Here is a 23,114-nt window from a genome sequence, read left to right as displayed (position 1 = left end):
CACTTCTGCACGTGCTCAGACACGGGTGGAGTGCATGGGGTGGGGGGAGACCGGGGAAGCAGGAGACAGACAAGGCAGCTGTCAACCAGATCAGCAGGCCCACCTGTTCTGGGCGGGACAGCCCTGCAAGCCCAGCTTCCCTCCAGAGCCCCTCACCCCTCAGTGGAACCTTCATTATATGGGGCCCTGAAGTGGGGAAAGGGGAGGTGGGGACAAGGGATACAGCATGAAGACAGAGGGGCCTCTCCTCCTAGTGGGACTGGGGCCATAAAAACCCAAAGGCACCCTGATGTACACAGCATGAAGACAGCTAGATACTCATGCAGAGAGAAGCCATAAAGGCAAGATACCCTCGCACAGAGACCAAAAATGCAGGAAAGTCACCCAGCTGAGGACCAGGCCCTGCAACCCAGAGACCTGAGGCAGTGGAAAGAGAGACACAGCACAGCACCCGGATGACAGGACCTCTGACCCCACTGGATCCAGAGTGGACCTGGTCAGGGGAGACATGGCAACAGCCCTGGATGCCTCCCCTTCCCCCACACTGAGCCAGAAATGAGGACACCACCTTTCCTACTGCAACATGGCATCTCTGAGGTCCAGCCAGGAGAGGATGGCAAGGGGAAAGCAAAGCTGCTGCCCACCAGACATGCATATACCTGGGGGTGGGTTGAGGATCAACAGAAGATGGCTCAGGAAAAGGAGGCTGTAAGACCTTCCGAATCCTGAGCCTGTGGACCCAGGATACCCCTGGCAACAAATCTGCTTCCATGCTGACCCACTTCACAAGCTGAGTGCCATCAGGCCTTGGCCCTTAGCGCCCTAACAACCACACCACCTAGTAGGACTCCTCACCTTCCATCTCCTTGCCCTCACTGTAGATCATAGGCCCCACACCCAGTGGCCAGACGGGTGGGTGACTGATCTGGCCCTGCGAGCCAATATCTGCACATAACTCCCCCAATCCCCTCCGCGGAGGCCCAGGTTCCTGGCTGCCCCTCCCCCTCCCCGTACCTGGGCCTCCACAGGCTCCTCGGCATCAGCACCGCTGCTGCCCGCGGGCTCCCTGGCGGACTCCCCGGAGGCGGTGGCCGGGCCCAGGTCGCGCATGTCTTCCAGCGCGATGGTGAACTGGGCCAGGGTCTTCACCATCTGCAGCATGCGGCCGGCCCGCCGCCCGGGCGGGAGCGCCGGCGCGAGCGGGGGATGGTGCGGAGGCTGGGCCCCCTTCTACCCTCGCTCCTCGGCTGTTCAGCCCCGCCGCGGTGGCGGTGGCGGTGGCGGTGCCGGTGTCAGTTCCAGCGTCAATGTGAGCGCGGCGGCGCTGCCGGCGGTGGCGCTGCGGCCTCCTCCGCGCAGGGAGTGCGCCGGAGAGCCCCCTGCGGCGCCGCTGGGGGAGGGGTCCCCGCCCTCGGCCCCCCTCCCTCCTAGGCCCTCTCCGCGCCGCCCCTTCTCCCACAGCACGCCCAGAGCGTCGGCACCTCGCACCCGCCGAGCCCCCACGCTGCACTGACCGTTTGCAGGCGGTCGGTACCCCACAGAACACAAGTCACTCACGCCTGTGGACAAAGGCGAGCATATGCGGCGACACGCACTCTTCGTCCATACTGGTCCCAGTGCGGGTACTCTTGGAACCCAGATTTACACCACACACACACACACACACACACACACACACACACGCACGCACGCACATACCTTCACGGAACAAGCGGATATGCAAGGAAAGCTGCCCTCTGGGCGTCGTCCTTGTGCAGGATGGGTCAGAGACCAGTGCCCTCACATCAACATACAGTTCAGGTGCCATACCGACCTGAACCCCGATACACAGGGTTTGACCCATTCCTGCACACAGTGGCACTCGCTTCCCTGTTTCCACAACCATGGCAGACAGCACAGAAATAGGCACCCATGGCAGGCAGAGACAGGCAGGCCTGTGTGTAGCACATACACATCCCTGGAAACTCCACACTGGTTAAAGGCCCAAGGGAGGAGCACTTGAGTGTGACAGAGGGGGATTACCATGAAAGGGTAGTGGTACCTACCCCACCCCATCAATTTGGTCTCTGCCCTGTACTTAGCACAGTTCTGAAGAATTCCAGTCCCCTCACTCTCCACCAGTGAACTCCCACTGGTAAGGGACTCTGGCACTTACATCCCTCACCCCTCTACTGGACTGTGCTCCCAGATATCTCCAAGCACAATCATCAGGGCTGCTTTCTCAAATCCCAACTTCAGGCCAGATCCAATCCCAGACCCCCTCAAGCAGGACAACTCTATTTTTGTGCCAGCTTCCATACCCCACTGGGAGTGGTTTCTGATGCAGCCTGCAGTGGTGTCTCAGCCCTGGCTAACTTCACCTCTCTCCATCTTGGTACACTGGGGGCTCCCACACTCACCAATCTCCCAGGTGTCTCCTCTCCCAAGCCTGCTTTCCCCTGGGTTTCATGTGCAGTGGGGACATCCTGACCTCACCACCCAAGTACCTCAGTGGCAGAGCACTGCCCACTCTTAATATGCCACAGCCACTTCTGTTTTGCTTGCTTTTTTGTGGTACTAGAGATTGAACCCAGGGGTTACTCTATCATCCCCAAATCTTTTTATTTTTATTTTCATTTTTCACTGAGACACTCCCATTCAGCCTTCAACCAGGCGGATCCACACTCCATGTCAATCCAAGGCAATTATTCTTCACCTTCTAAAAGGGCCAGCCACAGGCCCAGGTGGTATAGGCCTTCTCAGAGTCCAAAATATCCAACACTGAAATTTTAACTCTCCAAAAAGGCAATCCCCCAAAAGGCCAAGAATGAAAACAGGCACAGAGAATTCCAGGAAAGTAGCAAGATGAAAGCCAGCATCACCCCTACAAGCAGGCAATCCCAGGATAGTTCACATAGCACAGACAAGAGTGGGAACTGCAGGGGGCTGTGCTGGGGGTCAGAACCTATTACCAAGAGGTGTCAGGAAACCTGTGCTACACAAATGAAAGGGCATTTCATTCTTCCTTGGGTCACCCTAGAGGCCTGGCTCAGAATAATTCAACTCAATTTGTAGAGTGAACAAATGATGGAATGAAAGTGTGCTCTGTAGTACCCACTTCTGGCCTCTCTACAGCACCGGTCTCAAAGTGCAGCTCCTGGACCAAGGGCTTTGGCATCTCCTGGGAAGGTGCTAGAAATGCGCATTGCCCCCACCATGAGTCTGAACCACTGGGGTAAGGTCCAGCAATCTGTGCTTTACCAGCCTTTTATAAGATCCTGAGCCTGCCAATCCTGTGGCAGGAGGCCCTTGCCAAGCACCCTCTGCTCCTGAGTGGCAGAACCAAAGGTCCTCTAGGAGGGCCCCAAGCCCCCTTCTGATAGTTTGGAACCAGAAATCCAGTAAGCCCACCTGCTTTTATGGCTTGCAGTCACGCCTGGCAGCGCACCAGCTCCTCATCTTCCTCCTCCCAGGCCTGTGTGTGTGTGGGGAGGGTCTGGATTAGCCAGATCAGTTGACTGAATGGGTCTGGAGAGGAGGATGACTACCCCATGTCCAGGACAAACAACCAGATCTCACAGATAACTCCACACGAGCACATACACCGGTGGCGTGAGGACCCCACTCTGGCCACTGTGAATACTTAACCCACATTTTGGTCACTTGGGGTACTAGTGCTGGACCAATCAGAATACCTCCTTCCTTCTGACCCCTCTTTAGTTCTCCAACCCTGGGCCTCAGTTTCCTCTCAGTGGTTGGGAGGACTGCGTAGCTCGGGGTTCTTACAATGGCATATCCATTCCCTCACTAACTCCAGCAGGGATGACTCCATGCTTTCTAGGTTCCAGGAGCTTCCTGACGACCTTAGGGCTTCTCTCATAGGGCTTAATAGCGGGCATCTCTGCCTGGGGGAAAGCATTCATCGGAGGAGGTAGGGTTTGAACAAGGTCCTGAGGCCAAAAGATCCAGAGGCATGAGGAAGCCAGAAGCAGAGTTCACTGGAGAACCCTGCCCAGGAAGGGGGCAGGACTTGGTGCCAGAGGCACTGCTGCACTGCTGCCTAGTTAAGGATAGCTAATTAGATCCAAAGCCTGTTGCCTTGGCAACTGGGGTGCTGGTGGGGCAGAAAAATGAAGGAACAGCAGCACACAGTGGCTGAGTCAGGGTCTGCAGGGATAACCCCACAACAGCACAGGCTGTCAGAGCCCTTCAGTATGAGGTCAGTTAGGGTAGGGCTGAGGGCACCCCATGCAGGCATGGTTCTGCTGTCCCTCTGAGCGCTCCTCTGGATGCTGATTTCAGATTCCCTTTTGGGTGTCTGCAATTTATAGAATAGATCTGGCTCAGAACAGCAATGCTAAGTGTACAAAGGGGTGGTGAAGGCCTGCAGGCCTCCTCTCCATACCCACACCACAGCAGACATCCCCTCCTCACCAGCACTTCCCTCCAATGCTCCTTAGGCAGGGAAGGCAAAAGACAGAGAGGAGGAAAGGGCCTTGCTCCCTAAGACCACTCAACTCTAGGAGAGACAGGCTGGGCACTCCAGCTCTGTGGGACCACCCTTCCACCAGCCTGGGGGAACCATGTACCTCACCCCTAACCTGCTGACAACTTCCCCCATCTCCGAGGGATTCTGCTGTGCTTACCTGCCTCCAGTGACACTGCCCACTCTAAGCCCTGCCAAGACCCTGCATCTGGTCACTGGTCACTTGAGGTACTAGTGCTGGACCAATCAGGGGACCAATGATGACAAAAGCTGGACACAAGATGGACGGTAATGGCTGAACAGATGAAAGGATGGAATGAGGATAGATGAATAAATACTACTACATGGATGGGTGAGCAGATGGATGAATCAATGACAGACGAACACATGAAGGGCTGCATAGACACATGGTTCAATGGATGAGCAGCTACTTTAATTTTTATTTTATTCATGTGTTGATTAGTTCAATAGCTATTTGTTTAACACCTATTAGGTGCCAAGCACTATGCTGGGGATTTAAAGGTAAGAAAAGAGACCTGTGTCCCACTGGACATCACAGTCTAGGTAGGAAGACGTGAATTGAAAAAGAAATGTCGAGAGGGCTGGGGGCATAGCTCAGCGGTGGAGTGCTTACCTAGCACGCCCAAGGCCCTAGGTTGGATCTTCCCCACCACATAAAATAAATAATATGAAGGTATTGTGTCCAACTACAACTAAAAAATAAATATTTAAAAAAATATTTCTTTAGTTGTAAATATTTATTTTTTAGTTGAAGTTGGACACAATAACTTCATATTATTTATTTTTATGTGGTGCTGAGGATTGAACCCAGGGTGTCGCACGTGAGGGCTCTACCGCTGAGCAACAACTCCAGCCCCCTAAAGAAATATTTTAAAAAATGACAAAACAGGGCAGATTGTGAAGGAGACATGCAGTTCTGGAAAGCAAGTCTGTGGGTGGGGAGGGGTCTCCAGCCTTTCTCATTTGTCCAGCTTTTTGTGTTCGTCAAGAGAGTTATTAGACCCCAGAACTGCCCTAATTGGAAAATGGCAGGAGCTCTCATCTCAGAACCCTTGCCATCACCAATGGTGTCTGAACAATCTTCAGGGGGCCATGTACTTGCTATTGCTTTGTATGCCCTGGCTCCTTAAACACCATAGCAGCCCTACAGCAAGGGCTCTGTTATCGTTAGGCTCCCATTTTACAAATCAGGAAACTGATGTGTAGAGAAGTCACCTAGCTGGTAAAGGTTAGGACCCAGCTGACTGCCTCCAGGACCAGGTTCTTAAGCCCACTCCCCTGGGGGATAGCCCATCACCACCTCCCTGACATCTGGCATTCAGCTGAGCATCTCAGCCTCCCTAACCTTGAGAAGATGGTAGCCATTCTCCAGTCTCTTTTGTTCCAAGAGAATGACATATACAGGCTCTTCTGACTCAAGAAGGCTATAGAGGTAAACAAAATACTGTTCACAGGCAATGCCAGCATCAAGGAGGATCCTCTTCCCTGGGAACCCAGCCTTGGCTGATGGCCCAGACAGGCTGTCTGACCCCATCTATGTCCATAAGCTTGGAGTTGGTACTGGATGTTCCTAACCTAATGGGCTATCCATTTCACTGACGGCTGCTGCCTCCTTGGGTCCCCAGGCTCATCAATGAAACGAAAATTCCCAAAGAGGGACTTCTTTGTATTGAGATAAAGAAAACAGTCTCTGGAGTCTATACAGCTCAGGCTCTGGGTATGACCTTGGGCAAAACACCTCACTTGTTGGGGCCTCAGTCTCCATCAATCAGTTCTTGGAGAAACTTATCCTCCCATATTCCCTCCTTCCCCTGGTCTCCCCTCATCACGTCCTCTTCCTTACGGACCCTCCCTTCTGAAAGGATAGACCTCTGAAGACTATACAGAGTTCCCAGGCCTCGCAGGCAGCTGGAATGGAAGTGGTCACACAACAGGGCTCCCTGGGAACTGGCTGCTCTGTGTACCCCACAACTCTGGCTTTGAGAATGGGAAGCAGAGGTTCAGGGCCTAAGGTGCCTTAGGACTTTCCTGCTATGGGACCACTGCATGTACTTGGGACTACGAGTGACACCTCCACATGTCTGTGTATGTCTCTGTCAGTGGTTATCTGTGGTTATTAGGTAGCTGCACAGTGGTCTGAGGGTAGCAGTCCATGTGGTTCTATGGCAGAGGTACAAAGTATAAAAGGGCCACTTCAATAATGATCAAAAATAGCTATTGCTTACTTACCAAGCACTTACTATGTGATAGGCATGGATTAAATATTTCATATCATTTTTATTTTTTCCTCACAATTAGCCCAGTTAGGTGTGGCAGGTGATATTTTTCAGATAGCTACCACAAAATTGTCTGTCCTACCAGCTCTTCTTACAATGCGGTGTTGACACTCTTCCCATACAGTGATAAGATTTAGGTTTCCTCCCCTGAGACTAGATGGATCTTTGTGGCTGCCTAGACCATGGAGCACAGCAGAAGTGACATTATGGGGCATCCCAAGTTAGGTCACAAAAATGCTGTGTGATCTACCTCCCTGATCTGGCTTGTGCATTCTTTAAGCCAGGTTGGGAGGAAGCCCAAGCCACATGTAGGAATTCCAGCCAACAACCCAGTTAATGTCCCAGTCAAATACCAGATTTAAGTGGCAGACTTGTGAGGATGGAGGATGCCTTTGAGAGGATTCCAGCCCAGCACTACCTGACCAAGGTGCATGACAGTCTCCCAGTGAGAACTGAGGCTCAGAAAGGAGGCACCAGAGTCATGTGTAGACAGTAGGTGGCAGAGCTGGGATATGAACTTAAGATCTTTAAGGTGCCGGTAATAGAAATGGTGCAGCAAGTGATTTCTGCATAGACCCAGATTACATCTATTGGCCCAGAGGGGTCTAGCTGGAACCTCAGCATCAGCAGCACTAGAAAGCATCACCACCTCTTTTAGAAACCATCCCTGATGGCTGAAAGGAGGACTGAGGGGGCAGTTTTCACCCTTTCTGCTAGAGCTCAGACCCAGCTCAGGCAGCCAGACCTGGCTGGCCCACCTATCAGCCCAGAAGGGCCTCCAGGTATGAAGTGTCAATTCCCCACCATATCCTTGCTGGGGACTTGACTTACTCCTATAGCTGGTCAATTCCTATAGCTGGTCAATGTTTAGCGAGGTGCTATTTTCCAAGTATTCTTTCACTGAGTCCTCACACCAATCCTCTGAGTGTGTTCTGTCATTACCATTTTACAGATGAGGAAACAAAGTTTGATTTAGAAGTGAAGCAACTTAAACTGAGAGTTGACCCCAAGTAATTGGCATTAGAGAAAGTAAGTGACTCCACCAGCGTCACAGAGCACCTAAATAAGGAGTCAAGCCAAGCCTCAAATCTGGAAATGGGGGTTGTATTCTCTTCCCTGGATGGCTGGAAAACAGAAAACAGGAGGAGGGTCTCAATGTCTACCCCTCCACACCCCTCCACACACAAACCAAGTATAAGATCAAGAAAAGCAGAGACCAGGTATCAACATACATAGGTGCACAATACATATCCACTGACCACCTTGCTCTGTGACTAGTTAAGTTGCTGTCCCCTCTAAGGTTGTTTTCCCTTCTGTAAACAAATGGGGGAGGAGGGAAGGTTCAGGGGGGTTCTAAATTCCCCACCAGACTCCAGGGAGGTAGATAAGGTCATTGACAGTTTGACCTTTTTTTTTTTTTAAAGAGAGAGTGAGAGAGGAGAGAGAGATAGAGAGAGAATTTTTAATATTTATTCTTTTTAGTTCTCGGCGGACACAACATCTTTGTTGGTATGTGGTGCTGAGGATAGAACCCGGGCCGCACGCATGCCAGGCGAGCGCGCTACCGCTTGAGCCACATCCCCAGCCCACAGTTTGACCTTTCCCAGATTTCGGGGCAGGATCAAACTTTCTGCAAGTGAGGAAGCTGGGGCTTCAGGAACTGCACTTCTGCCAGATGCCGACAGGTGGCAGCAGAGGCCCGCGTGGCCAGGGCTGTGGTGCATGTGTTTTGAATTTAACTCCAGTCCTTTTTTCATGTGGGTTTTCCCCCTTCCTTTCTTCTCTGTCACCCTGCCCTCCTTAATTTCAAGAAGTTACAGCTGGACCTTCTAGGCTGAGAAGGAAAAGTTTCCTAACCTCACAGATAATAGCAGGAAGTAGGAGGTGGGGGTTGGGAGGTTTGGTTAGACCCCAACAGATGTAAGAAACATCTGAGGAGCTAGTAATCTCTGATTTTAATCATCTTCTCAGCCCAAGAGGCTGGGGCTGCACCCCCACTTTAAAAGCAAAACAAAGCAAAAAAAAAAAAAGAAATCCAGATCTTCTGTGTCTAGTGTGAGGGGCCAGATTGTTCTTCCCTTGTCAGTCTGGGTGTGTGTGTAGGGGGAAGACAGGGACAACTTTGGGGAGCCAATGAAGCCTAGGGTGGGAATTGCTAAATCTGGCAACACTAATTTAGGGGATCCCAGGAAATGCACCCCCCCACCACATTTCTGCCCACATACTGGTCTGTCCTGTATATTCTCCTTGGTTCAGAACCTCTAGGTGACAGGGCCTCCAGGAGCCCTCTCCTCCAAGCTCTAAAAATTACTTCATTAAAAAGTCTAAGCCTTGCTCAGCAACAGAACACCACACAGGGAATCGGGATCCATATGGTATGGGCCTGGCACCACCACCTCTGGCTGAGAATATCCTTCCCTCAGACTCAGTTTCCTCTCCTGAAAAGTGGGAAAAACACCTTCTGTTCAGTAGGTGCTCTGGAAAATAAGGCCCTCTCTCTTGCCTTCACTCAGGCCTAGCATGCAGGGAGGCTGACGAGGGGTCGTGGGAACGGAAGTTTCAAGGTCTGTTTCCAGCCCCTCCTGTTCCCTCCCTCCCTCAGACCCAGGCACACAGGGTGGGGGAGCTTCATTTGTGTGCATTGTTGGGTGAAATGGGGTGTCCTGCCTCTGGGGCGGAAGATGACTCACTGGGCCCTGAGCCAGGCACCCTGGGAAAGGCCAGGCCAGCCTCTGGCCAGAGCCCCAGGGAGCCGAGCTGGGGCACAGGGCCTGCCTGAGTTGTTGATAAATCCTGGGGGGGCTCTCGGAGACTGAAGCCAAAAGAGGCCATCATTCCCACTTTGCACAGGCCAGAATTCTTCCCCTCAAGCCACCTAACGCCCAGGGAAGCTTCAGGTGGAGTGAGCTTCCACCAGCCTGCTTCTCCCTGCTCCCAGCCCCTACACAGTCAGGCTGGTCTCTTTACTGCCCAACGCCAGGCTCATCCCCACCCTGGCACCTTTGCAGGCTATTCCCCTGCCTAGGCTGCCTCCTTGCTCCTGGCCCCATCTGAATCCCATCTGACTTTGATGCTCTGCCTCTTCTAGGAAGCCTCTTGAACCCTCTGCCCTCCCTACCTTAACCTCAGTGACTGTCCCCACCACAGACCAGGGTAGCAGCCAGATACCCTGGGACAGCTCCCTAATCAACATTCTTTCTGACATACTTCAGACCCACAGTGTGTCAGCCTTGCACTCAGCAGGCTGCTTGGAGCACAGGGGGACACATGATGAAGTCTGTGAGTTCTAAAAGGAAGGGGCCTAGAACAGAGCCCAGCCTTAGAAGGTGCTCAGCACACAGTGAATTTGTGGATGAATGAAAGCAAGTGCCAGTAGAATCAAAGTGCCCAGCAAGTCTACCATGTCCACGTTCAACCCTCCCCTAATGGAGAGGCAGAGAAGGGGCCATTCCTTCCCACAGGCACATGGGCACAGAGACCCAGAGAGGAAAGTGTCTCATGACCCCAGGGCAGCAGGCAGTCAGCTGAGCCAGAAATGGGCCTCTGGGGCTCCACTACAGCTTATCCAAGGGAGTCCAACCAGTTGGGATGCACTGTGGCCTCACCTTCCCTACAACAATCCTGTTCCAGGACCCAGGGGACACACCTGGAAAGGAATAAGTTCTATCCTTCAGTCAGTGATTCTAGCCCTGGACCGATGACCCTAATCCAACCCAGAGCCCAGAAAAGTCCCCTTCTATCATATTAGACCAGCCTGGGGTAGTCTCAATGCTCAGGGCCAGTGACCAGGCCCTGCTCAAAGATGTCTCCACCCAGCCTGCTGTCACTGAGCCTGGGCTACACTTGCAGAAGTGGTCTCTGCCTCTGGCTGATCAGTGGGAGCTGGGGCTTCAAGGCCTTATTGTACTTTATCCATAACTGGTGACCAGCCCTAGTTCCTGGACAGTCACTCTTGAGTGTGAGTGCACATGTGAGTGTACACTTGCACGCACCGTAGACAACATAATTCACAGTTCAAGGTCAGCTCAAAACCAAGGTTTCACCCTCCCAAGGCCGCCCACCACCTCCAGCAAGGCACCTGACAGCTTGACAGCCCCTCCTTTTCTGAGCTGCTGGAGCTGCAGCCCTGAAACCTCAGAGTCCCTGTAGTTTTGCTGTTGTGATTTTTGACAATAAGTGGCCCAGTCACCCAGCATCTTAAAATTCACAACACTTTCAGGACATAATCCCATGAGACCCCCAGCAACTCTGGGGAGAAACCAAGGCTCAGTGATGAGTCATAACTTGCTCAGGTTCTCAGGAGTGAGCAGTGGAATCCCAGCCCTGCCACTGACTGGCAGGGACTGTGGGGTAAATCACTTAACCTAGCTAAGCCTGAGGACAGAAAGAGAGCAGAAGCCTAAAAATAGTAGCTGCATCTATTGAGGGATTCCTCAGCCTGCTTACTAAGCGCTTTACAGGTGTTTATTTTAACCTCAAAATAAGCTCCTGGGTGGGTCCTATCATTACCCTGCTCTGTGAGGAGGGTAAAGAGGCAGAGAAGGTAAGTACCTTGCTCAAGGTCAAGCAGAAAGAATTCCTGCCCCCAGGAAGCCTCAGGTGGAATAGGGATTAGGATGGCCACATCTATCCACAGTGCCAGGAGGGGGGCTTCCACTCAGGAGCAACCCTGAGTGTCCAGGCTACCAGGCTGCCATCATAGGGAGTCTGCCTTTGGCCTCTTCCAACATCCAACCATGGGGAGGGCCAGCAAGTCATGACACTTACAGGAATCTTCAAAATGCCATGGGGAAGGGTTTAGGTGTAACATCCAATGACAGATCCAAGAAGCATGCTTATTGCACTGAGTGTCACTTAAAAACACTCCCCCAACCCCCAGAAAGTCTGGAAGAAAATACACCAGAACATTTAACAATGAACAGGGAATCTGGAATAAGGAATATAAAGCCAGAGGCCACTTTCCATTGATGGCTGGCAGGTCTCCAGGAAGTCCACATCTGTGCCTCAGTCTCCTCACCTATAAAGTAGGGAATGTTTCGGGCTTACTTAGCACAGTGCCTGGAACACAAGAAGTGTGAAATAAATACTGGCTGCTACAAACAGGATTGTGTTATGTTAGTAGTAAGATTCTTTCTTTGTGGTACTAGGGATTGAGCACAGGGACACTTGACCACTGAGCTAAGTCCCATATCCTTTTTTATTTTGGGTCTCACTAAATAGCTCACCTCAAACTTGTTATTTCCCTGTCTCAGCCTCCGGGATCGCTGCATTACAGGTGTATGCCACTGCCTCAGCTGTTACAAGAGTCTAAGATTCTCTTAGAAGCAGACTCTCTCAGGGGTTGCCTAGATCAATCCTCTCCAAGGGGGCTGGGGATGTGGCTCAAGCGGTAGCGCGCTCGCCTGACATGCGTGCGGCCCGGGTTCGATCCTCAGCACCACATACCAACAAAGATGTTGTGTCCGCCAAGAACTAAACAATAAAACATTAAAAATTCAAAAAAAAAAAAAAAAATCCTCTCCAAGGACTGGCTTGGCCGGCAACCCTTGCTTGTATACCCCAGAGTTGAAAAGCTCACCTCCTTCAATGGTCCCGTGGGAGCTCTTTCCACTCTGGGAAGTCTGCTTGGGAGAAGCCCAAGCTGGGCTGGACCCCCTGTCTCTAGGAGGCCTTAGCATTGGATGACAATGACCTTGCACAGGATCTTCCTCCACCTCCCATTCTGAAATACTTTGGTCTCAGACTATCCTATGGGATGATTCACCAGATGAGAGATGGGAGTGGCTTTTGGGGTGGCTCTAGTCTGGAGCCCAGGTGACCACCTCCCTCCCTCCCACTCTCCTTCCCTCCTACTCTCCTTCCTCCCACTCTCCTTCCCTCCCACTCTCCAAGATAACAGAGTAACCTTTGCTGACAGTACTTTCCATTTTCTCCTTTGGAAAACAAATGAGAAACCGGCTGGGTCTGCCCTACTCCCCACCCCACCCCCAACTCTCCAGTCCCCCAGGGGTGGGAGGCACTCTCAGCCTCCTCTCCTGGACAACAGGCCTGGTAGAGAACCCCAGAGGAGGGGCCCAGTGAGCTGGCTGTTGCCATGGCAATGGCAGTCCTGGAATTTGACCACTGGGGCCTAGGAGTGGGGGTGGGGAGTTGGTACAGGCCATACTGGGGGCAGAAAGGAAGGTCCAGAGGCCCAGGAAAGCCAAAGAGCAAGGCAGGGTAGGGGTCCAGGGCCCTCCATGGCCTCAGATTTCCCATCTGTAAATGGGGAAGAGGCATGGACCTCAAGATCTCCCTTTCTAGTAGCTAACTGACTGGGAGGCAGCTAAGGCTGGATAGGGAACCCATGGGATAAGGACTCACCTGAAGTCAGGCAAATCCAGGGCATTGCCATAACTAGATTCTGGGGAGTGGTGTGTCCTCTCTGGCATCCCCAAGGAGAGGACAAGGGTGCCTGCTTACGTATACTCCAGAATGGCAATGGCTGGCTAGGTCCACAGTCCTGAGATGGCAGATGATGTACCCACTCTCCGTAACCTCTAGCACTCCTGGATCCAGGGTGCTGGCAGAGGGCCTGCTCCACACACCTGCTGAGCCAAGCTGCAGTGGGTATTTTAAAGGCACCTGCCCCACTTCACCTTCCTGCCCCCACTCCACGAACATAGTGAATTCAGCAGTTAACTCTCCATTTACTTTGGTCAAGCCTGATCCACATGGCTAGATCCACAGCCATCTTCAGTGCCCCCAACTCTGGGACAGTTCCTTCTTCACAGTCAGCCCTGGGATCAGAGTGATGTCCAGAGCCCCTTCTAACTATGATACCAAAGGTCCAGAGAGGAGATGGGACTTGCCCAAAATTACGCAAACGAAGAGTTTGGGGGACCCTGTACCACCAGCCTGGGCCCCCATCTCCAAATGCCAACAAGTTCTTCTGACACCACTCCAGCTCCTTCTTATTCTCTGCCACTAACCCTCAGAAGCCATAGCCTCACTCCCTTCTGCTGACCTTCACACCCATGTCAGAAAGATACTACAGTTGTGACCAAGGTGCTCCTCTGCTTAAAACACCAGCCATTTGGGAAAACAAACAACAACAAAAAAAAAAAAAAACAAGAGTTGGAGCCATAATTCACACTACAACCCAGGATAAATTTCAAATAGATGCAAGATTTAAATGTAAAACAACATAAAATACCAGAGGAAAAATACGGGAGCATTGCTTTATGGCCTTAGGCAGGGGAAAGGCTTTCTAATCATGACTCCAAACCCAGGAGTCATAAAATAACAGCTTGATAAATCAGATCACATAAAAACAAAACCTACATTGCAAAAACATACCATAAACAAAGTCAAAAAGTCAAGTGACAAATCAGGAAAACATGTGTGGTTCATAACCTGGACAAAGAATTAATGTCCTTAAGATTTAAAGGGCTCCTAGAAAAAGATGAAACAAAAAGCCAACAACCAAAAAAAAAAAAAAAAAATAGAAGATCAGAATCGTGCACAGAAAAGGGCACAGGAAAGGACGAGATTACTCAGCATGAGATAAATGCAAATTAAAATGCACTGAGATATCCTTTCTTACTTCTCAGACTAGGATCTGAATATCCAAAGGTCTGAACTGTGAGGTTGTGGGGAAACCTCTCTTGCACCAAAATGCAAAGTATATACATCCCATGTCTCATCAATTCCACTCCTAAGAAGTGACCCTGGTAGAAAGTGACAGATGCGTGAAACATTTGTTCACTGCAGCACTGTCGCAACAGCAAGAGACTGCAAATAACCCAGATTTCCTTTCTATGTGGTTCCCCATACAGCTGGTAATGACACGGTGGTACATCATGTATTCCAAAAAAGAACATGGATCCCTCAAAATACTGAGGAGGCGAGATCTGCATGTGATTATTAAGTGTAAAGAGCAAGGGCAGAGTACACAATGTGCTGTCACCTGTGCATAAGGTAGGGGACAGGCAATGTACTTGCTAGTATTTTAGACAGGATTCACTAGAAACCTAGAAACCTTGCATCCTGGCAGGGATACAGGCCATAACAAGCAGCTGGGTGAGAAGGAGACTTTTTACCCTTTTTGATTCTTCTGCATCACAGGAATATGTTACCTATTCAAAATATTGATACCCAGATTGAATGTTTAAAACAATCTGGTCCCTGCTTCCCACCCAATCTTGTCTCAGTCGTGAGCAGCCTTTGCACCCCTCATTGTTGTTCTCCCACCTGCATGGGGACCCCTGAGCTCCCCTCACATCAGGGCATCTCTGCCTTATCCCTGCTCACCCCCTGCTGTCCATGGTATTGTTCTGTGTTCCCAGCCTACACATAGGACCAGGTCTGAGGGCAGTACCTGCTGAATGCAGGTCACATGGAAGAATGGAGCGCTGCTGGGGATGTAGCTCAGTGGTAGAGTGCTTGCCTAGCCTGTGCCAAACACTGGGTTCAAGCCCTAGTACTGCAAAAAAAACAAAAAACAAAAAACAAAAAAAAACAAATGAGGTACTGCTCTGGGACTGAGAACCATGCCTTTGTCTTTGCCATCTCCCTTCCATTTTCTCACTGGTCTCCTCTTGGACAGTTCCAGTCTCACCCGGGATGTGTCTCCAAGAAGCCTTCCTGGCCCACTTTGCAAGCAGAGAGAGGCCTGGTTCTGGCCCCTTCTGCAGAAAACTGTCCATTTCTTTCTTCAGGCCAAACTCCTGGGCCCAGCTTAAACTAAGCCCCCTTAGGACCGGCTGGCCAGAGCTTAGAGTGAGTTCCCAGGCTAGATGAAGGCCCTGAGGTCAGAATTTATTGGGTGACCTTGCCCTTCTCTGGGTCCTCATCTGTACAACAAGGAGCACAGATAGGCTGATCCAGAGTTCATAAAAGCAACTTTACAAGCCGGGCGTGGTGGCGAACGCCTGTAATTCCAGCATCTCGGAAGGTTGAGACAGGATGATCATTAGTTCAAAGTCAGCCTCAGCAATGGTGAGGCCCTAAGCAACTCAGTGAGACTCTGTCTCTAAATTTAAAAATACAAAATAGGGCTGGGGGTGTGGCTCAGAGTCTCAACCCTGGTACCCACACCCTGAGTCCCAACCCTGGTACTCACATCCCAAAAAGACAACTTTACAGTGGGGTGAGGATGTCTGCCAGTGGAGATCACTGCATAGCTGCTCAGCTCCTTTCCTATGTGGCCTTGGAGGAAATTTCAGGAACTCCCTTAGGTCATGCCACTACCAAAGATGACTCTCCTGGGCCACTGTCAGTGACTCTGTCTAACCCCGCCCTCATCCCCTGGCCCTTCCACAGCCAGGCTAAATCACCACTCACCTTCCCCTTCCAACTTGGTTTATGACTTCCTACTGATCCCCAGTGGCTTATGGTCCAGCCCAGCTGCCACAGACATTATCACATTAAATCCTCAGAGCAACCCTATCATAGGTGCTGCTGTCATTATCCCCATTTTATAGGTGTATACACTGAGCCATGGGGTTCTAAGTGCTCACGGTCACACAGTGAAGAGGAAGGACAAGATTTGAACCTAAGCCATCTGGCTCCAGTCAGTTCTGACCCAGCTGAGTACAGGATCAAGTCCAAGCACTTAGGCTGACTCCTCTCACAGTGACCTCACCTTGCTGACCTACGGGAGGGAGTCACATTTCCCCACTTGTAACCTGCTCCGGCTGCATCATGTTCAGGCCTCGGTAGATCAGCCTGCCCACTCCATTACGCCCCTAGACGGCCAGTATTTTTATTCTGGGAAACAGCTTTCATTCTACTTTTAAAGAAGTGGGGCCCAGACTTTACAGCAGGCCAGGAAGACGTTCCTGAGGCTGACAAAGGGTGGTCCTGCCTGCCTCAGGACTTAGGCTTCCACCTGCAAATGCTTGTTCCCATTCTTCCTTCACTCCCAACTCTGGGGAAATCCTTCCGATTCTAAACTAAATCACCTTACCATAGAGGAGCCAGGATTCCTGGGCTTCTAGACAGTGTGCTACCACCTGTCACTGGGTCTAAGACAGGGTGTGTGTTCTGGGAGCATGGTTGGCTGCAGAATCCTACCTCCTTGGAGGGCCTTCGCTTTCCAAGTGGCAATCATGGTCAGAGGGTCTTCCATTGCCCAACAGTTGAACTCCTGGTCAGGAGAGCCCAGGGCAGCTCCAGAGGCCCTGGGTAGGGGTATCGCCTATTCAAGGAACCTCAAGAACAGGGGGTGCTCCATTACTCTAGCTCCTCTGGAGACTTGGCCCCTCAGAGTTCTCCCAGCCCTGGGTGCCTGGCTGGCCACACTTCTGAGCCTGCAGAGACCCTGAAGGGTAGGCCTGCCTGCTCTGTACACCTCCCCTGGGGCTTTGCTCGGCCCTCAACAGGCATTTTCTGAGTCCTGGGTGATTCCATGGGAGTACGTTGGGGAGACATGGTTGGGGACATGGTTGACAGACACACCCCGACTCTCACAGAACAATGAGGCTGGCCAATCTTCCTGTTCTGTCAAGATTCCACTAAAGAAAGGGTTCCATTATTTTTGAAAGCTTTTAAAATTACTGTCCCAGGATCAAGTCCAGATATTCAGGCCTTGCCTTCAAGACTCCCTGGGGCCTACAACTCTCCAGAACCGGGAGCTCTCACAGCACCCAGTATGCACCAGGGCTTCTCCACCACAGGCCTCCACAGCCTTCTCTGATCAGAAGTGCCAGCTTCCTCTAGGCTGTCAAGACCCCACTGGTCCTTTAAGAGTCCAGCCGCTGCCCCAAGTTGGTCTCCTGCCCTTATCCTCCATGGCCTCCTGTGACCCTGGTTCTCAGATGGGTTCCCTGGGGCAGAAGCCCCCCCACTTCTTGTTCATCTTTAAACACCTACTAACCCTACATCTCCAGGAACCAATGGGCTGCAACGACACCAAATGTCAGAGGTTCCCCTGGGTTCCCCAGACCCACTCCTAAAGCTCATCCCAGAGGTAACTGCCCAGGACCAATTAGGAAAGCGTCTGTGCAGCCAGCACTCAATCCGCTAATGACAAGCACCCTGTCCTCAAATTGGGGGGTTTCCCATGGGATGAGGTCCTGCTGCCAGGAAGGGATGGGTTGAAACCCTCTCTGTGGTCTGGTGTCAGCTGCCCAGCCCAGCCCCTTGTCAGGAACAAGAGGTTTCTTTCTTTTTTTTTTTTTTTAGAGAGAGAGAGGGAGAGAGAGAGAGAGAGAGAGAGAGAGAGAGAGAGAGAGAGAGAGAGAGAGAGAGAGAGAATTTTTTGATTATTTCTTAGTTCTCGGTGGATACAACATCTTTGTTGGTATGTGGTGCTGAGGATCGAATGCCAGGCTAGCACGCTACCGCTTGAGCCACATCCCCAGCCCCAGGAACAAGAGGTTTCTAGCACAAGGACAAACCACTCTGTTCACATCTCCCAGATGGATGGTGCCTATTTACACTAGTTCAGTTGATATCTGGTGGTCCCCATCTACTCCAACTTTGCTGCCACCAAAGCCTGCTCCAAGGAAGGTATGAAGGGCTGAAGGCTGGCTCCTCACTTGTAGCACCTGCACAGATGTTTTTGTAGGTACAGAAATCTCCTGGGAACTAAACAAGGGTGGGGGGAGAGTATGCACATATGCACCCTTATATGTTGGGCACCTCAGCTTTACCCATATGGAGGGGGGTCGGGGTCCTGCCGACTTGCCCCACGGTGTGCTCTTCAGCCTGCAGATGGCTGGGGCTCTTCTCTGCACCTCCAACCCCAAGCACAGGGCTCAACACTGCCTTCCCCAGCATCCACAGTCCAGGCTGGCCACATAGAAAGTGGCCTGATGACTGAGAGGATGGGGCTACAGTGCTATCTGGGGCCCAAGAGTTAAACTTGTGGGACAGGGCTCAGGGCTAGGGGCCCAGAGGGAGATAGGGAAGGAGGCTGGGGGTGGGAGAGCCAGCCTGGGATGGCTGTGGGTCTGGGCCTCTCTGGGCTCTTTGTCCAAATATGGAAGGTTTTTTTGTCTCCATTTGAGTCACGCCGGCCATGGCCCAAGAGATCTGCTTTCCAGATACTGCAGACAGGACTGCGCCAGCACCAGCACTGCCAGGACTGCACCCCCCACCAACACTTTGGCCCATTTCAGCACCTTCCTAACCTCTGGTGGAGAGATGTCTCCGCCAGCAGGGAGCCCAGCACCACTAAAGCTGCTCTCCAGCACCAAGAGAACTGTTCCTGGGCCCCCCAAAGCAGGAAACACTCATTCTTTCTCCCAGCCTGTCACCTCTCACTCTCCAAGGGCCCTGCAATGTAGTGCAGCCATTCAACAATTATTTCCTGAGCAACTACTATGTGCTAGTTCCAATCTATGTGTTAGTTCTTAGGGCCTGGACCATAGCCTGTGAATCCACTGGAATCCTCGTGTCTCCTCCTGTGCCACCACTCTAGGTAGTCCTGAGGGCCAGGAGCCTGAGTAATGCTCATGGACTCTGGAGCCAGACTGTTCAGGGCAGAACTCTGGCTCCACCACTCACTTAGCTAACTGAACCTGCATGCTACTACTTCACAGCACTGAGCTCCTCACCTGCGATGCAGGGATGACAGGACCTCCCTCGGGTTGTTGTGAGGGTTGAATGAGTTAATGGCAGTTAAGTGCTCAGACCTGCTCCTGGCCCTCAGGAAGGCTTTATACTGATGTGACAATCCACCCCTTGGCCAGAGCCCACAGTCAGGTACTGTGGGCCTCACCTTTGAAGGTTCTTCACCAGTTTCCTCCCTGATCCCTCTGCATTAGACAAAATCTACTCTTGCTGTCTTGGAGGGAGGCCAGACAGACTTCAAATACACCTCTTTCCTTGGACTCCAAGACCTGGGCCAGGAACCTCACCCTCTCTGGGCTCAGTGTCTGCTCCCATCCTGCCTCTAATCCTTACTAACTCAGGACAGGACCCTTTGCCCATGGGCTAGTTTCCACCTGCCTGGTCCCCAGGGCAGAGCCAACAGGGCTGGATATGGGTGGCAGGGGAGCTCCCAGCAGCTCCAGGGCAATTGCGGCTCTTCTCCTGTTTCCCCAACATTATTTTTAAATAAAGGTGTATTGAAGCCCCACTGTGTGCCAGGAACAGGAGGGCTTGGCATGGGTGGGGCCTCCTGACCAGAATTAAGCACTGGGTCTCAGAGCGACCTGAGGCCCCTACCCACACCTCTGTACCCCCAGAGCCTTTAAAGTGTGTTTCCCACTGAGCAAAGCAGAGCTGCACTAGCTTTATGTCCTGGGGCTGAGGTGGTTTTTGACACCTGGGCTGGGAGGCCAAAGGGACACAGTCCTAAATAGGGGCCTCTCTGGAAGGGCTATCCCTGGCCAGGGCCCGCAGTCTTGCTCTGTGGAGGAGGCAGGGAGACAGAGGACCAGAAGAGACAGACGAGGGCACAAGATTCAGGGGCAAGAGTAGGACAAGGCACAGAGGAGGGGAGGAAAGAAGAAAGAAAGCAAGGAGCTCGCACCAAGAGAAAGGCCTGGTGTGAGAAGAAAGAAGCAGGAGTCCAAGAGGATAGAGGTGGCCCTTGCCCAGGTGATGAGGCGGGGCGAAAGGGAATTAGCCAGGCCACCTTCCCCCTTCTCCTCCTCTTCCTCCTCGTCCTCCTCCAGCTTTGAGGCCAGGCCTAAACTATTTTTAGCTGGGTCTGAATTTAGCCATTCCCTCGGAAATTCCTCACCCGCCCCAGGCAACGCCCCCGCTGGCCTTGGGGAGAAGCCTGGAAGTGGCTGGTTGGGGCAGGAGAGCAGAGGAGGGAGGGGACAGTGAAGACATAGCAGTTTCTTAGGCATCTGATGAGGAAACTGAGGCTCGGATCAGACCCCAAATCTGAGTTGCTCCTTTCTGGATGGCCTCCATCCTGCTTTTCTCCAGGAATTCCTGCAGGGCAACAGGGCCACAGCCCAGCACTGACCTTGGGTGTCTACTGAACAAACACAAGGGACCTCAGGACCCACTGTGCATGCTGTTAGCAAGGCTGCCTGCTGTCCAGCCTACTAGTCCCTCCATCCCCAGCTCCTGGGAGCCTGTGTGTTCCAGAACCACATCCAAAACTCTCAGCTCACGGATGGGGAAGCCGAGGCACAGAGACTTGTCTTGGGTCAGTCAGCATGCCAACGCGGCGGGGTTTTACCTCCCCACACACTCCCTGCGTCAGGTCTCTCCTAGAAGGGCCTACTGTGGGTGTAGCATGGAACTTGGCTGTTCCCTGTGGACCCCCTCAAGAGGCAGGGTGCTTCTGCCCAAGAGGGGAAACTGGAATTGGTCAGCGGGCACACTGCACTCAGAGGCAGGGGCACGACCCTTTCAGAATGCAGAGGAACATTCTGCCCAGGCGCAGGGGCATGACTTAGACCCTGCATCCTGCCCTACTGCCCCATTCTCTTATTCAAATAAGGGACAGGACACCCCCACCTCAGCTACTGATAGGGCTCCCCAGATTTTTTTTTAATGTTTTCTTTTTTAGTTGTAGATGGACTAGAGACATTTATTTATTTATTTGTTTGTTTGTTTATTTATGTGGTGCTGAGGATGAACCCAGTGCATCACACATGCCAGGCGAGAGCTCTACCACTGAGCCACAATCCCAGCCCCTCCCCAGATTAAAAAAAAATTTTTTAAGTTGTAGCTGGACACAATACCTTTATTTATTTATTTATTTTTATGTGGTACTGAGGATCGAACCCATGGCCTCACCTGTGCCAGGCAAGCACTCTACTGCTGAGCTACAACTCCAGCCCAGGGCTCCCCGGATTTTTACCTTCAAATTGCCTCCCCAGTCAGAACTTTTCTGGCTACCTCTCCATCATCTGTTCCCCTAAATCAGGCTTCTGACCTCCTTGCTCTCTCCAGTCACCACATACCAAAGGATGGTTTTTAATGTGCAAAGCTGTTGCGTTCCTCCTCAGCTCTTGGGCCTCTGCGGCTCCCACTGCCCAGGCTGTTTAACTGGGTACATGAGATCTTTGACCTGGCTCCTGCATACACAGCCTCTCTCTGTGTGCTCTGGTCTCACTGAGACCTCCCTGCCCCTTGGCCTCTAACACAGACAGTGGCTTCCCTTTCCTGCCCTAGCTCAGACCAATTCCCTCAAATGCCAGATGAACCACAAGAACTCTGTGGCCCCCTCTACACAGGGGTCCAAGTGTGGGGCTGGAGCAAAGTGCATGGGGATGGTTTCTGGATCCGGTCCACTACTGCAAGCCCTTGAAAGACTGTTTGTTCCCTTGGTTGGGCCTTAGTTTCCCTATCTTAATACCTCAGGGGTGGGGGATACATGACTAGTATCTGGGGTCTTTCCAGGTGGAGCATCCTGGCATTTAAGGCCTCAACCCTCCTCTTCTTCTTTCTTCTAGGCCTGGCTTGCCTAGAGGCTGATGTCTCACTCTAAAACCCACCCCAGGGGGATAGGGACAGATGGAGGGGGACAATGAGAAATTAGGAGGGATACCTTAGTGACAGGGGTAGCCAAGAAAGATGGAGTTTGCAGGACTCCCATTGGTGGGAAGGCCCCATCCCATTCCTCCACCCCTTCCCTTCCACATCTGTTCCTTAACCTCCAGTGCCCTGTCCTGGGAAAGGACTGAGTGTTTGTCCAGGGGTGGGGGAGTGGGGTCTCAGCAGTCCCAGGAGGCCCGGCTGTGGGGCTGGCTGGCAGCCAGAGCATGGCCTCTTTCCCTCCTGCTCCACAGCACTGGAGAAGCAGGGCCTGTTCACCCCCTGGGAACCAATAAACAGGAAACAGACACCAACCTTGCACTTGCTCCCTCCAGTGACCCCTCCTAAACTCAAAGGCCCCCTCTCCTTCCACTGTCTAGGACCTGCCTCTCCTAATCCCAGAATCTCAGGACAAAGGGTGTCAGAACCAAGAAGTAACAATCTCAAAAGCACGAATAAAAAATGAAGCTAAGAGATCTTGCCTCTTGGAAAAGAACTCAGAATCCTTCATCTTTAAACCATCGGATGCTAGACATTTTTTTTTTTTTTTTTTTTGGTACTGAGGATTGAACTCAGGGATACTCAACCACTGAGCTACATCCCCAGCCCTTTTTTATTTTATTTAGAGAAAAGGTCTCACTAAGTTGCTTAGTGCCTCACTGTTGCTGAGGCTAGCTTTGAATTCACGATCCTCCTGCCTCAGCCTCCTGAGCCTCTGGGATTACAGGCGTGCACCACCACATCCAGCGGATGCTAGACTCTTAAGGGTGTTAGTCAAAAACACACACTAGCTGGGCATGATGGCACAAACCTGTAATTCCAGCTACCTTGATTGAGAGGCTGAGGCCAACCTGGGCAACTTAGTAAGACCCTATCTCAAAAAAAAAAAAATTAAAATTAAAATGAAGAAAAGCACACAC

General features: G+C 51.9%; 2 protein-coding genes across 2 annotated transcripts in view; both read right to left on the bottom strand.

The window, feature by feature from the left end:
• Positions 1-23,114, bottom strand: part of Arhgef17 (Rho guanine nucleotide exchange factor 17) — a 58,409-nt gene that overhangs the window by 22,845 nt on the left and 12,450 nt on the right. The gene's annotated exons all lie outside the window — the stretch shown is intronic.
• Positions 1,160-5,198, bottom strand: LOC144377132 (uncharacterized). Its single transcript, XM_078046660.1, has 2 exons — positions 1,699-5,198; positions 1,160-1,559 (listed from the first exon to the last, which is right to left on the bottom strand). The coding sequence occupies exons 1-2, from the start codon at positions 1,883-1,885 to the stop codon at positions 1,252-1,254; spliced, it is 495 nt and encodes a 164-aa protein (XP_077902786.1). The 5' UTR covers positions 1,886-5,198; the 3' UTR covers positions 1,160-1,251.

This window comes from Ictidomys tridecemlineatus, chromosome 4 (genome assembly GCF_052094955.1).
Source record: "Ictidomys tridecemlineatus isolate mIctTri1 chromosome 4, mIctTri1.hap1, whole genome shotgun sequence".
In the NCBI taxonomy this organism is placed as follows: Eukaryota; Metazoa; Chordata; class Mammalia; order Rodentia; family Sciuridae; genus Ictidomys; species Ictidomys tridecemlineatus.
This window is presented reverse-complemented; position numbering and strand designations above follow the sequence as displayed.

Excerpts from the sequence above, each read along its gene's own strand:
- LOC144377132 (XM_078046660.1), bottom strand. The coding sequence starts at position 1,885 with ATGGTTGTGGAAACAGGGAAGCGAGTGCCACTGTGTGCAGGAATGGGT. Across the intron at positions 1,560-1,698 it reads TATCCGCTTGTTCCGTGAAG|GCGTGAGTGACTTGTGTTCT; the intron begins GTATGTGCGTGC and ends CTTTGTCCACAG.